General features: G+C 36.9%; 1 protein-coding gene across 9 annotated transcripts in view; it reads left to right on the forward strand.

Annotated features, from left to right (window-relative positions):
• Window positions 1-13620, forward strand: part of epb41a (erythrocyte membrane protein band 4.1a) — a 234654-nt gene extending 221034 nt beyond the window's left edge. For all 9 annotated transcript variants that reach the window (XM_039739690.1, XM_039739692.1, XM_039739693.1 and 6 more), the window contains 2 exons: window positions 3578-3698; window positions 12157-13620. In XM_039739690.1, the coding sequence (XP_039595624.1) occupies window positions 3578-3676 (99 nt within the window). In that variant the 3' untranslated portion in view covers window positions 3677-3698; window positions 12157-13620. The remainder of the gene's footprint in view (window positions 1-3577; window positions 3699-12156) is intronic.
• Window positions 13621-14375: the final 755 nt, after the last annotated feature.

Genomic DNA, 14375 nt, shown 5'->3' on the forward strand with positions numbered 1-14375 from the left:
CTTCAGAGTTCAGAAGTTAATAAAATAAAATCTGTAAACATACAGTAATCACAGATACCATAAATTTACATTGGCTGTTACAGACTCAAATCAAATGTATGTTTTTATTTTTCTTCTTCATCTTTTGCTTACTTATGTTTAATATTATATATTATATACCAGTAACATGTAAATTGAACAATTTCTTTTTCTTTGGTTATATTCTTGAATAAAAGAACACTTGTTTTGTTATATGTTTTGTGAAAGTGTTTATTTGATATTTGAAGTTCAGTCTTCACACATTATACACTTCACATCATCATTTTGTCAGTTATTACTATAACATGAAAACATTTATTTTTTAGTTATGTGTTTAACATTTCTTGCCTTGCATTTCCTGACATCCTACATTTACACAGATCATTGTAGACACTGAGCACTTATGAAATATATGTATTCCAAAGAACAATATATACCCTATACAATTCCAGACACCTTACTCCCAGATAAACAGGCTTGAGCTCTGAGAATTTTGCGTCTGACTTGGCAGCAGCTGCCTCAGTGAGGGATGGGATAGCGGGCTGCTTGCTGCCAGTGCTGATTGACACATTTGCAAAACAAAGATGCTGATGAAGAGGTTTGAGGGAATTTAAGGTGGTCCAGCATTATGAATATTTTTGTAGGCTTCAGGGATTCTAGTGCTGAACAGTACAGAAAGATCTTGAAGGAAAACCTGTTTGCCAGAAAATGTACAGTGTGAAGGACATTTATCTTTCAACTGGACAGTGACCCAAAGCACCATGCCAGAGCAAGAATTATCCCCCTTCACAAAATTAGGAATTGAAGCACAGATGGGTAAAGCTACTTCCTTTTAGCTTGCCAGCAATGGTTAGCATGTATTTCATTTCCATACTTCCACTTCAATAATCAATTTTTTTGTAATGTAAGAAGTATTGCTTAAAAGCATTACACAACAAAAACATTAAACCTGAACAAAGATGGTAACATGTCAGTGGAGGAATTCTTTTATAATTACTAAGGCAAGTTTATTTTCTCAGTATGCTAACAGCTTCAGGTAACATTTTTTTTATTTTTTTTTATTACACTTTAGCTCGCTCCATTTTGACAGATGTCAGTATATTGTAATAGAAAACTAAAAATAAGGTAACTTAGTTGCACTCTTATAAAATAACCACTTTGAATCAATGTTTTCATGGCAGCCATTTATCATTGGATTGTTGACAAACATTTTTCATGTTTGTTTGCATGTGACTTATTCCTGACATGAAACACACAGACATACAGCAATTATATTTATAGTTTATATTATTAGTCAGAAAAAAGATAAATTAACACTGCAGTTACGTTATAAACCAAGAGCAGGTGCCATTTTATAGTCGTGCTAATTCAGAAGTGTCCTGCTGTGCTGTCTTCTATCAGTATGGTATCTCAGATATGAACTCTGAAACAAGCATTTACCCTTTCAAGAGCTGAATCTCAAGTCAGTACAATAATAAAGTTGTCCAGTTAAAAAGGCACAACATCAGTCTTGAGGCATTGTGTAAACTTTATATGCTCATTAGTTTAGTACCAGCAACAAACATATGTGAAGCAATGGTATATTAAAATGTGTTCTTTTATTTCTTTTCATTGACTGGATCTATTACCTTTACAATGTTTCATCGGTTTGAAAGCTGTTAATACTATGTTTGTTTAGAATTTGATCGCTAAGAAATACTAAAGAATCACTTTTTTTTTTTTTTTTGCGCAATTCTGTCATTGTTTAGAGTAACCAGAAGAGTTTCTCCATTTATGATTCCTCCCGGAAGAAAAAAATATAGAAATTGGAAAAGGGCTAGTTGGGTTGCTTAACATGGGGAAACAAAATTGTCCTTGAATGTCCAGTCAGAGTTTTAACCCAATTGAACATTTGTGGCACCTAAAAATTGCTGTCCTTCGCTGCTTCCCAACTACCTTAGCACAACTTGAGGCATTTGGCAGGGAGGAATGGACAGATCATGATGTGTCAAATTGTGCAAAATATGTATAGGGTGTGAGCTGGCTGAGCACAGATCCAAACAGAACCGGAAGAGCCAGAATATTTGGGACACCAGCCAAGTTGTCCCGTTTTAAATCTCTACTTCTATAAACTTAAAACAAGTGCCTTCTGGCAATAGCTAACATAACTCCGCAGGGTACAAAGCAGAAAAGAAAATGAAGCTTTTAGCTTTAGCTGTTGCAACAAATAGAGGTCTACCGTAGAGCTCTGACTTGTCAGGAGTTAGTCCCAAAAGACAACTCAGTGGAGGCAGCTGGGATTTTTATAACAGGAGGACCGGAAGAGGTGGAGCTATTTTCCCTCATTGGGAGGTTTCTGGGAGCAGTGGGGAGGAAAGAAGATGACACAGTTAGTGACAGCGCCCCCTCTCGCCCTGGGGGTCAAAATCTACCTTGAATGAGCAAGCAAGGAGATCCTCAGATACGCATGCGTGACAAGGGTTATCCAAAAACCCTGTTTGCTGTAATAACTGTGAGCATTATTCAGACAACTCTGAATACTTAAAAACCTTTCAAAGACTGAAATGTCAATTTTAAGTATTTTAAATTTGGTTTCTTTTTTGGAAACTCTGAATAAAAAGTGTGTGTTATTTTCAAAAAATTCCCAGATCCATTATTTAGAATCCTATAGTAGTATTTGATAATTATTTATGTGGGAATTAAAAAAAAAAAAAAAGGTTGTGGCTTAATACTTTACTTCTAGACACTCAGATAAAATGGTGCATTTAAGCAAATCCTGAGCACCCAAGGTCTTATACCAGCTTTAGCCCTGTGCTTGATTTGTGTTTCATTAAAGTTAATTTATTTGGGAATTGTTGCCTTTTAAACTTGAATAAAAGATTTAATGATTTAGTATGTATAAATATCTTTTACAGTAGCTTTTCCACGTATCACAATTGCCTTAGCAACAAAATGTATGAATTCTTAATCCTATGCCACTGCAAAGTAATACGAAAGTAAAATTTAAGAAACACATGACAATTAGGTTAATTTTTAAAATAAGGCAACATAGTACGTTCTGGAGCATACTGAGCAGTCTGTTCACTGTATATTATTTTATTTTATATTATATTTATTTTATAAGAAAGTATTTTGTTTTTTTAAATCGATTGAGAATTGGTCCTAGATAAATACTGCATGAATTAAACATATAGAAACTGTGCATTTTCATATATTCATTTTTGTTTAATTGTCCCTGAAATACCTGGTATGGTCTAAGTAACTTAAAAAAACTTAACACCCATTAGCGATACAGATATATGATAATAATAATAAATCTTTACATTTATATAGTGCTTTTCTCACTACTCAGAGTTCTCCTTCTTAAATGTTAAGCAATTTAAAGCATATTATAATACTCTGTAATAAGTCATCTTCACATTTTAAATCCGCATCTGTAGCAGTTACATAGCCAGAAAAATGTTATCACAGACATATGATAGATCTGTGTCACAATATACATTAATTGCATTATTCTGAAGCTGAGTGTTCATTTTGTTGGCTGAATACTGTTTTTTTTTTTTTTCCCCAATTTCTTTAGGCTCTTGCCCAGGCAATTAAAGAAGCCAAGGAGCAGCATCCTGATATGTCGGTCACCAAAGTAGTTGTTCACCAAGAGACTGAGATTGCTGAGGAATAGAGGCAGCCTGCCAAAACAGTCGGTAAACATATTTTCTGTGTTATCATATTGTATCCAAAATGCTCTAGCAGGTTTTGGGCTCATAGCTGGTGCATTTTCAAAAGACATTAGTACATTAATGAACACACATTGTGCTTCACAGGGCACCACATGCACATAATATTGTTTCAAAAGAAACAGACTATCAGCCAGCAAGAAGAAAGGCAAAACAATGTACAGCAATTTTATTTATTTTTGCATTTTGATTTCATAGTTCTCACAATTATTAACTGTTTTAATAATTCAGACTCATTCTTACTCAAAATAGTTAAATATACACGCAGCTGAATGCCTCTGTGTTATTTAGCTTAGTTCAACTTTCTGTTAATTTTGCAGAAATGTGTCAGAGGAAAAAAAGTGAATTTACTTGGTTTGCATTGTAGCATAAGGCTGCATCCTTCCAACATCCTCTAAGTTTGCCACAGTCCTCAACTGAATTTTTGTGAATTTCTTTTAAGACATCCGAGTTGCAATGTTTAGAATTACAGTAATCCTTCCTCGATCGCGGGGGTTGCGTTCCAGACCCCCAACGCGATAGGTGAAAATCCGCGAAGTAGAAACCATATGTTTGTATGGTTATTTTTATATATTTTAAGCCCTTATAAACTCTCCCACACTGTTTATAAATATTCCCCGCAGAGTTATACAGCATAATCCCTTTGTATTCTCTTAGATATTAGGTAAGATTCATTGAAATTATGTATATAAACACACTGTTTATATACAGTAAAACCTAAATATTATTTTAAAGATATTGAGTGTCTCCGATATCACATGTTACAGCCATTACGATAGACATGCCACCAGCAATAAATACGTACAATGCAACAAAAATAGTATACAGTAAATGTGTGTGTACAGTGACACTAAACGTACGTACATGTACTAAGTACTGTAAGTAGAAAATTAATTATGGTTACTCACCAACAATGACACGATGACTTGTCCGATAACAATGAGTTTTATTTTACTGCACAACAAAGGAGAGCGTTACAGCCCTTAAAAGGAGCCACTTCAGGCGATTGTGAAGCACTGCCGTTGTTCTTCTTCTGGCAGTCTTCAATCCAAATCCCTAAAGCAGATTTCATCCAGACTACTGTCTTATTACATCCACTTACAACTTGTTTTGCACCCTGGTTAAAAGGACACTGCAGCCGTATATCTTATATTCCTTTCCTACTTTTTAAATAAAAAGAATCGTAGCCTTCAACAAATCCAAAACGTTTACCTTTTCGCAATCGTTAACATCTTCCGTTTGCTTGGGCACGGCCCCTGAAGCAGTAGCAGATCGTTTGGAGCCATAATGAAGGGCTTGACTATGCACAAAGATAAACACAAAAGAGCACAACTCTTTACACAGCGAAACACGTTGATGCTGAATGAGCGAGACGAGACTTCCTGGTTAACACTGCATTCAGCAAGCAGGAACTTAACTGCGTGCTCTGATTGGTTAGCTTCTCAGTCATCCGCCAATAGCGTCCCTTGTATGAAATCAACTGGGCAAACCAACTGAGGAAGCATGTACAGAAAGTAAAAAGACACATCGTCCGCAGAAGCAGCGAAAAATCCGCGTTATATATTTAGTTATGCTTTCATATAAAATCCGCGATAGAGCGAAACTGCGAAAGTCAAAGCGCGTTATAGCGAGGGATTACTGTATTAATAAACCAAGTACTTTTAAACTTGGTATTTTCACACTGTTTTGTACAGAGAGGGAGCCATTTCAAATATACCAGTAATGCTTATTTAGTTTATATAATATATATGTATTTACATATAATGTGCATTTGTGTGTGTATATATATATATATATATATATATATATATATATATATATATATATATATAATATACCGTATTTATGCGCGGACCACGCACTAATTTTTTCCTGTAAACTAGCATTAGAAAATCAGGTGCGTGTCATACACGAGGAAATGTAATTCTGTAATGTTTACTTCTTCTGCTTGGGCTCGCTTGCTTGCGTTCTCGCACACTCACGCACTCTCTCTTTCTCTTTCTCTAAACGCTTCCTATATAATCACAGTGTGCGTTGTACATGGGGCAAAACGATTTTCTTTGTAAAAAGTAGGGTGCGCGTCTTACACGAGGGCTTGTGGTACACGAGTAAATACGGTACATATATAGTAGACTCTCCGCACAGCTCCCCAAACACCCAACACAACAGACAGCGGCACATGTTCCAGCAAAACACAGGCTTTATTTCATTGGGGTAGTGCTTTACCCTTGCTCCCCACCTTATACAGCACAGTACAAAGCACAATTCAACACAGTCCTTTCCTCCCTTTTCCCTCTCTTTCTCCTTCAAACTCCACTCTTCCTCTGGCAAGGTCTGTCCACCTCCTCCCAACTCTAGCTCTCAGAGTAGTGGCAGCTGGCTCCTTTTATAGGATACCCGGAATTGCGCCAGGTATCTGGTGATCTTCTGCCGGCAGCACTTCTGGGTGGGGCAGGCTTGGCAGCACCCACAGAACCCAATACGACTGTAGCAAACTCCAGCTCCCAGCACACCCTGTGAGAATCTGTGGTACTGTAGCAACTCAGGGGGCTGCCCTCTATTCTTCTGGGGGAGATAAAGCCTTGAAGACACTCTCCCCCGGCTCATCAATTGTACAGGCATGCCTTACCTGGCCGTCCACCAGTGTGTGTGTATGTATGTATATATATACAGTCCTATGAAAATGTTTGGGAACCCCTCTCAGCCTGCATAATAATTTACTCTACTTTCAACAAAAAAGATAGCAGTGGTATGTCTTTAATTTCCTAGGAACATCCGAGTACTGGGGTGTTTTCCGAACAAAGATTTTTAGTGAAGCAGTATTTAGTTGTATGAAATTAAATCAAATGTGAAAAACTGGCTGTGCAAAAATGTGGGTCCCCTTGTAATTTTGCTGATTTGAATGCATGTAACTGCTCAATACTGATTACTTGCAACACCAAATTGGTTGGATTAGCTCATTAAGCCTTTAACTTCATAGGCAGGTGTGTCCAGTCATGATAAAAGGTATTTAAGGTGGTCAATTGCAAGTTGTGCTTCCCTTTCACTCTCCTCTGAAGAGTGACAGCATGGGATCCTCAAAGCAACTCTCAAAAGATCTGAAAAAAAAGATTGTCCAGTATCACAGTTCAGGGGAAAGCTAAAAAAAAAAGCTATCTCAGAGGTTTAAACTGTTAGCTTCAACTGTAAGGAGTGTAATAAGGAAATGGAAGGCCACAGGCACAGTTGCTGTTAAGCCCAGGTCTGGCAGGCCAAGAAAAATACAGGAGTGTGTGAACGTTACCCGGGCACAGACAGGCAGACATGTTGTTTTTCCACCACCACACGTTTATTTACAAGTACTATTTACAAAAGTCAAGTGCACACAAACCCCCCCACAAAGTCCTGGCCACACAATGCCTTCTTCTTCGGGCCGCCTCCACACTCTTCTGCTTCGTCCTGCTTCCACCCGACTCCAGCCTCGAATGAAGGGAGGCGGCCCCTTTTATCCACATCCGGATGTGCTCCAGGTGTTCCCCGGCAATCACCCGCCAATATGCCCCAGTGTGGCGGAAGTGCCGGCTGTACTCCCAGAAGCATTCTGGGTGTCCCTGCTTCTCTTTCCCCCCCAGCACTTCCTGGTGTGGCGGAAGTGCTGAGGTCCAGGGCTCCAAAGGCATCGGGGCTCCCCCTGGTGGTGACAACGGGCCCCTACAGGGTTGGGCTTCCAAGCCCTCTACCCATGGCCCCCAAAGCAACCAGGGTGGCAGCCCGCACGTGATCCCAGGTGGGCACACGCCCTCTTCCGGTCCTTCATGGCATCCCGGCCAGGTCGTCGCCCCTGGCATCCCTGACAAGTTGCATATGTACAGGATTATGAAAATGGTTGCAGACAACCCACAGATCACCTCCAAAGACCTGCAAGGACATCTTGCTGCAGATGGTGTATCTGTACATCGTTCTACAGTTCAGCGCAATTCGCACAAAGAACATCTATATGGCAGGGTGATGAGAAAGAAGCCCTTTCTGCACTCACTCCACAAACAGTCGCTTATTGTATGCAAATGCTTATTTAGACAAGCCAGATTCAATATGGAGCAAAGTGTTTTGGACTGGTGAGACAAAAATTGAGTTATTTGGTCATAACAAAAAGCGCTTTGCATGGCAGAAGAAGAACACCACCATTCAAGAAAAACACCTACCTACTTTCAAATTTGGTGAAGGTTCCATCATGCTGTGGGGCTATGTGGCTAGTTCAGGGATTGGGGCCCTTATTAAAGTCGAGGTTTGGATGAATTAAACCTAGTATCAACAAATACTTCAGGATAATGTTCAAGCATCAGTCACAAAGTTGAATTTATGCAGTGGTTGGATATTACAACAAGACAGTGACCCAAAACACATTCATGTCAGGGGACTGTGACGGCAATTCCAGAACATTATACTTCTTCCTGTGCATGAATGAATGCCTTTGTAGATTTCGAAGAGTGTTTTAGGTCAATGTCTGTTGTCAATGTCAAGCGACTCTGTTTATAGCATGAGTGCAGAAAGGGCTTCTTTTTCATCACCTTGCCTTACAAATGTTCTTTGTGCAAATTGCGTTGAATTGTAGAACGATGTACAGATACACCATCTGCAGCAAGATTTTTCTGCAGGTCTTTAGAAGTGATCTGTGGGTTGTCTGCAACCATTCTCACAATCCTCCGCATATGATGCTCCTGTATTTTTCTTGGCTTGCCAGACCTGGGTTTAACAGCAACTGTGCCTGTGGCCCTCCATTTCCTGATTATATTCCTTAAAGTTGAAACTGACAGTTTAAACCTCTGAGATAGCTTTTTTTAGCTTTCCCCTGAACCATGATACTGAACAATCTTTTTTTTCAGATCTTTTGAGAGTTGCTTTGAGGATCCCATGCTGTCTCTCTTTAGAAGAGAGTGAAAGGGAAGTGCAACTTGCAATTGACCACCTTAAATACCTTTTATCATGATTGGACACACCTGTCTACGAAGTTCAAGGCTCAATTAGCTAATCCAACCAATTTGGTGTTGCAAGTAATCATTATTGAGCAGTTACATGCGTTCAAATCAGCAAAATTACAAGGGTACCCAAATTTTTGCACAGCCAGTTTTTCACATTTGATTTAATTTCATACAACTACATACTGCTTCAATAAAAATCTTTGTTCTGAAAACACCCCAGTACTCAGATGTTCCTAGGAAATGAAAGACATACCACTGTTATCTTTTTTGTTGAAATTAGAGTAAATTATTATGCTGGTTGAGAGTGTTCCCAAACTTTTTCATAGGACTGTATATACATACACACACACACACACACACACACTGGTGGACGGCCAGGCAAGGGATGCCTGTACAATTGATGGGCCGGGGGAGAGAGTGTCTTCAAGGTTTTATCTCCCAAACTTTTTCACTGTATGTGTGTATGTATATATATATATGTGTGTATGTATGTATGTGTGTGTGTATATATATATATATATATATATATATATACAGTCATGTGAAAACATTAGGACACCCTTTGAAAGCATGTGGTTTTTTGTAACATTTTTAATAAATGGTTATTTCATCTCCGTTTCAACAATACAGAGAGATTAAAGTAATCCAACTAAACAAAGAAAACTGAAGAAAAGTCTTTTCAAGATCTTCTGTAAATGTCATTCTACAAAAATGCCTATTCTAACTGAGGAAAAGATAGGACACCCTTGCCCCTAATAGCGAGTGTTACCTCCTTTGGCTGAAATAACTGCAGTGAGACGGTTCTTGTAGCCATCTACCAGTCTTCGACATCGGTCTGAGGAAATTTTACCCCACTCCTCAATGCAGAACTTTTTCAGCTGTGAGATGTTTGAGGGTTTCTTGCACGTACAGCCCTTTTCAAGTCACCCCACAGCATCTCAATGGGATTCAAATCTGGACTTTGACTTGGCCATTCCAGGACTCTCCATTTCTTCTTTTCAGCCAATCTTTGGTTGATTTACTAGTATGTTTTGGGTCATTGTCATGTTGCATGGTCCAGTTCCGCTTCAGCTTTAATTTTCTAACTGATGGTCTCACATGTTCTTCAAGCACCTTCTGATACACAGTAGAATTCATCGTGGATTCTATGATGGTGAGCTGACCAGGTCCTGCTGCAGCAAAGCAGCCCCAAACCATGACACTTCCACCTCCATGCTTCACAGTTGGTATGAGGTTCTTTTCTTGGAATGCTGTGTTTGGTTTACGCCAAACATGTCCTCTGCTGTTGTGTCCAAATAATTCAATTTTGGACTCATCTGTCCAAAGAACATTATTCCAGAAGTCCTGGTCTTTGTCAACTTTATCTCTGGCAAATGTCAGTCTGGCCTCGATGTTTCTCTTGGAAAGCAAAGGTTTCCTCCTTGCACACCTCCCATGCAAGTTAAACTTGTACAGTCTCTTTCTGATTGTAGAGGCATGTACTTCTACATCAACAGTAGCCAGAGCCTGCTGTAGTTCTCGAGATGACACTTTAGGGTTTTGGAGACCTCTTTTAGCATCTTGCGGTCTGCTCTTGGGGTGAACTTGCTGGGGCGACCAGTCCTGGGCATGTTGGCAGTTGTTTTGAAAGCCCTCCACTTGTAGACTATCTTCCGGACAGTGGAATGGCTGATTTCAAAATCTTTTGAGATCTTTTAAATCCCTTCCCAGACTCATAGGCTGCTACAATCTTTTTCTGAAGTCCTCTGACAGCTCTTTTGTTCTCACCATGGTGCTCACTCTCACTTCAACAGTCAGGAGCACACCAAACTAAATGTCTGAGGTTTAAATAGGGCAAGCCTCATTCAACATGCAGAGTAACGATCTACTAATTATGTGCACCTGGTGTGATATACCTGTGTGAGATCTGAGCCAATTTAAGAGGGAATACATGTGAGGGTGTCCTATCTTTTCCTCAGTTAGAATAGGCATTTTTGTAGAATGACATTTACAGAAGATCTTGAAAAGACTTTTCTTCAGTTTTCTTTGTTTAGTTGGATTACTTTAATCTCTCTGTATTGTTGAAACGGAGATGAAATAACCATTTATTAAAAATGTTACAAAACCACATGCTTTCAAAGGGTGTCCTAATGTTTTCACATGACTGTATATATATAAATATATATATATATATATATATATATATATATATATATATATAAATATATATATATATATATATATATATATATATATATATATATAATAGCTGGAAGTTCAAACATACCATATATACTTACGTATAAGTTGGATCTTTAAACCCGAAAAATCGATCATAAAATCAGACCACAACTTATACGCCCGTTCAAATATGTGACACTTACATTTATTTCTTTTTTTTACATCTTGCCTCCTCCAATCTTGCTTTAGTTTCTCAGACGCATCGAATTTTGTTGCTAATTTCTTTCTCTACCTCAACGACGTTTAAAACCACCTTCATATTTTCTTCTGATCAACGAACGCTCCATCATAGATAAAGGATGCTCTAACGATAAAGGTGTATGAGGGTGTGAGATGCAAAAAACACAAATCAGTGCAAAATTACTTCAGAATAGTTTGGGTATTACTGTGTGGTCACATAGGCACAATAGAGAGGTTAGGAGCATGTGTTGATGCAGCGCATTGCCGCACAGACATAGAAAAAAAGGCAGTGTGCTCCGTGGTTACTCTCTCAGGTGGGCGTTAGCATATAATCCCTTGTACCAATAACTTGATTTTTCTGCATTCAGCTTATATGACCGACATTATAAAATACCAGAAATTATACTGTAAAATCAAGTCCCGACTTATCCATGAGTATATATGGTAATCAAATATCCACTATGAATTTCAGGTTTATGAAAGCTAAGTACAAAGTGGAAACTTGACTGTGAAAGGCACTCTGGTGCATTGCAGAGCATCTTTCCAGAGTTATGAAGTAGCATTGTTCCCCATATACACACAAGCATGCCATTAAAAACATAGTTGTTGAACCTTTTAGGAAACAAGATAGAACAGTATACATTGAAGAATAATTTCTGACAAAAACAAAATATTAATTGCAAGTAAACAATACTAAGTGTGGGACTGGTATAAATACTGTATATTTTACACTTAACATTATAGAGTTTTGCTATTTTGCTATTTTATACAGTGTTTAAATTTAAAGATACCTAAGCCTAACCGCAAAATATTTTTTTCCACTGGGAAATAGACATGTAAAAAAAAAACCAAGAAAAGTATACAAATTATTATATAAATTTTTATGATCAGTTGTCTATTAAACCTTTGTCTAACATTACAAATGAGGCCGTAAACAAAATTTTGTCATGCGGATTAGGAAATTGAGTTAATATTGAATATTATACAAAAAAAGTTATCTTATCAATGTACTGGATTCCAAATATGTTGAGCATATTTCATAGTTTGTAATATTCTTTTTTTCACAGGGAGTTTGAAGAATTGGCCAATATCATTTAAGTGAACAACCACCTTTTGCCAACAAAGCAGCAGCTCTTGCAATTCGTAAGCATGTCATGTTGCATTCAACACTGCCCTCACTCATACCAGCAAATTTTAAAGACATGGATCATGGGACCAGAAAGAGAAGACTACTGAGAAGATTAAAAGAAGATAATGCATTGCAGATGTAGGAAGAAAACTGCTGTTTTATCTCAAGTTTTTTTAACGAAAGTCTGAACATTTCTAATTAATTATTACTGTGTTTTTTATACCAGAAATGGTGTGTTTTTGAACTTTGAACTTCCCAGATCTTTGCAGGAAAGAAGCTTTAATTTCAATTTTTGATGAAACTTAAGTTAAACAAGAATTGTGTATCGTCCCGTTGCCCCCAGCCCCCACCCCGTATGGTGATCTCAACAGCAGTCTTTCTCAGTTGATTTTTGAATTTCATTGCTGCATTTTTACATCTAAACTAATCATTCCAGTGCATTTGTCATTTATTATTGTTTGTTTTGGACCAACACTGCAGTTTCCACTTTCAACAGTGCCTATGCTTACTATTTGATACCCCAGTTAAGAGTGTGTAGTACTCCTGCCGTTAAATATTTGTATTTGAGGTTTTTAATTTGAGGAAACAGTATATTTTTCAGTCCTAATTAGGACGTGTTTTATTTTGATTTTTGTTTTGTGCAAATATAGCCCCTTCTTATTATGAATCATAGGTGTAACTGTAAAAGTGGGTTGCTTTTCATTTATAAAGAAGGACCTTTTATTCTTGTACAAAAAGGTTATCTTTGCCTTTTTGAGTGTTTTTTTTTTTTTTGCAATGGGGACACTTGATGAAGTATTTTTTTTAATTGTTGAGTGTGTTTTATGCAGATTTTATCAGGAAGTGTAAAAGTTTTAATGTCTTTAAGTGAATCTCTAAGTGGCAGGTTATCACTTATAATATTCAGGAGATGTTTATACTGTGAATATCAAAAATTTTCTTGCATTGATTTTTTTTGATCTGCTGTGTGCTGCAGGATTTGTTTTTAATTTTATATATGTTTATTTTATATGTTTTTATTTTCTAAAGAGACAGTATATCTTTTTGAGTGTTAGTAAAAGTGTTTTACTGATTGAAAAATAATTTTCTTACAGCTAAATTAAGTTTGTTTTTGTTATCTGTACAATGTGAATGAAGTGAAAAATTCTTTAGGTTTGTCAAAGATTCCATTTTCCACCCGCAGTGTTTAAAGAAAAATGGGGATTAATCCTTTATGACTGATTATTTTACTTTTTCTTTTTTGTAACCACAATTTTTTTTTTTTTTTTAAATTGTTTCTTGTTGAATACACATATGTAGCTCTATGTGTTTTAGTTGATTGTTCAGGCATTTGAGCAGTATACCATTTTTATTTTATTATTTTTATTTTTTTTGCAGTGTGATATATAGATTTAAACCACTGACCAAAAATATAAAGCTAATAATTATTAATATTATCATGCCAAAATCTCCATGTATTAAGATAGAATGTTTAAATTCATCATAGATAGTAATAAAATAGCCTTTTGATCACATATACAGGATGTTCTGTTTTGTTGTTATTTGAAAAGAATTTAAAAGTTGAGTTTACATTTTGAACTTAAGTACTGCTTTGGTATAAAATAATTAAACACATGTCTTCATGTCAAAAACATAAGGTTCTGGTTCCGTTTCTTTAATTTGTGTATGTATATGTACAGTTTCAGATTAAGTTATTTTGTGATATCCTTTGTTTCCCTTTCTTTGAATTATTTTTTAGAGTTCTCTGTGGAATTACATGTTCAGTTAAACCTTTCGTTATGAAACTCTAAAGATCTTGTGGATCAAAACAATTCCCACCCAAAAGAAACTGAACTAATGTTACAAAAACAATATTTTATGTGTACCTAACAAGATTCTCCAGTACTTTGTAACATGAAGTCAGTAAATAAGAGACTTACAGATATGTTTTACTAGTATTTTAAATTATAAACAACCTTAAAATTGTAATTTTACAAACCTTAACCTTATTAAAGAGACCCCAAGAGAAAAATAACCCTCCATGCCTGAGCATTCAACTAAGGAATCATAGTCCTGATAAGTTTGGCAAGCATCAGGTCTCATAACCAGGCATTTCCTAAGACACCAGTCCTGATCTTTGTGGATTTTGTTTTATTCTATATCACTTCAATAGTTGCT

Source organism: Polypterus senegalus, chromosome 17, assembly GCF_016835505.1.
Source record: "Polypterus senegalus isolate Bchr_013 chromosome 17, ASM1683550v1, whole genome shotgun sequence".
NCBI lineage: Eukaryota > Metazoa > Chordata > Cladistia > Polypteriformes > Polypteridae > Polypterus > Polypterus senegalus.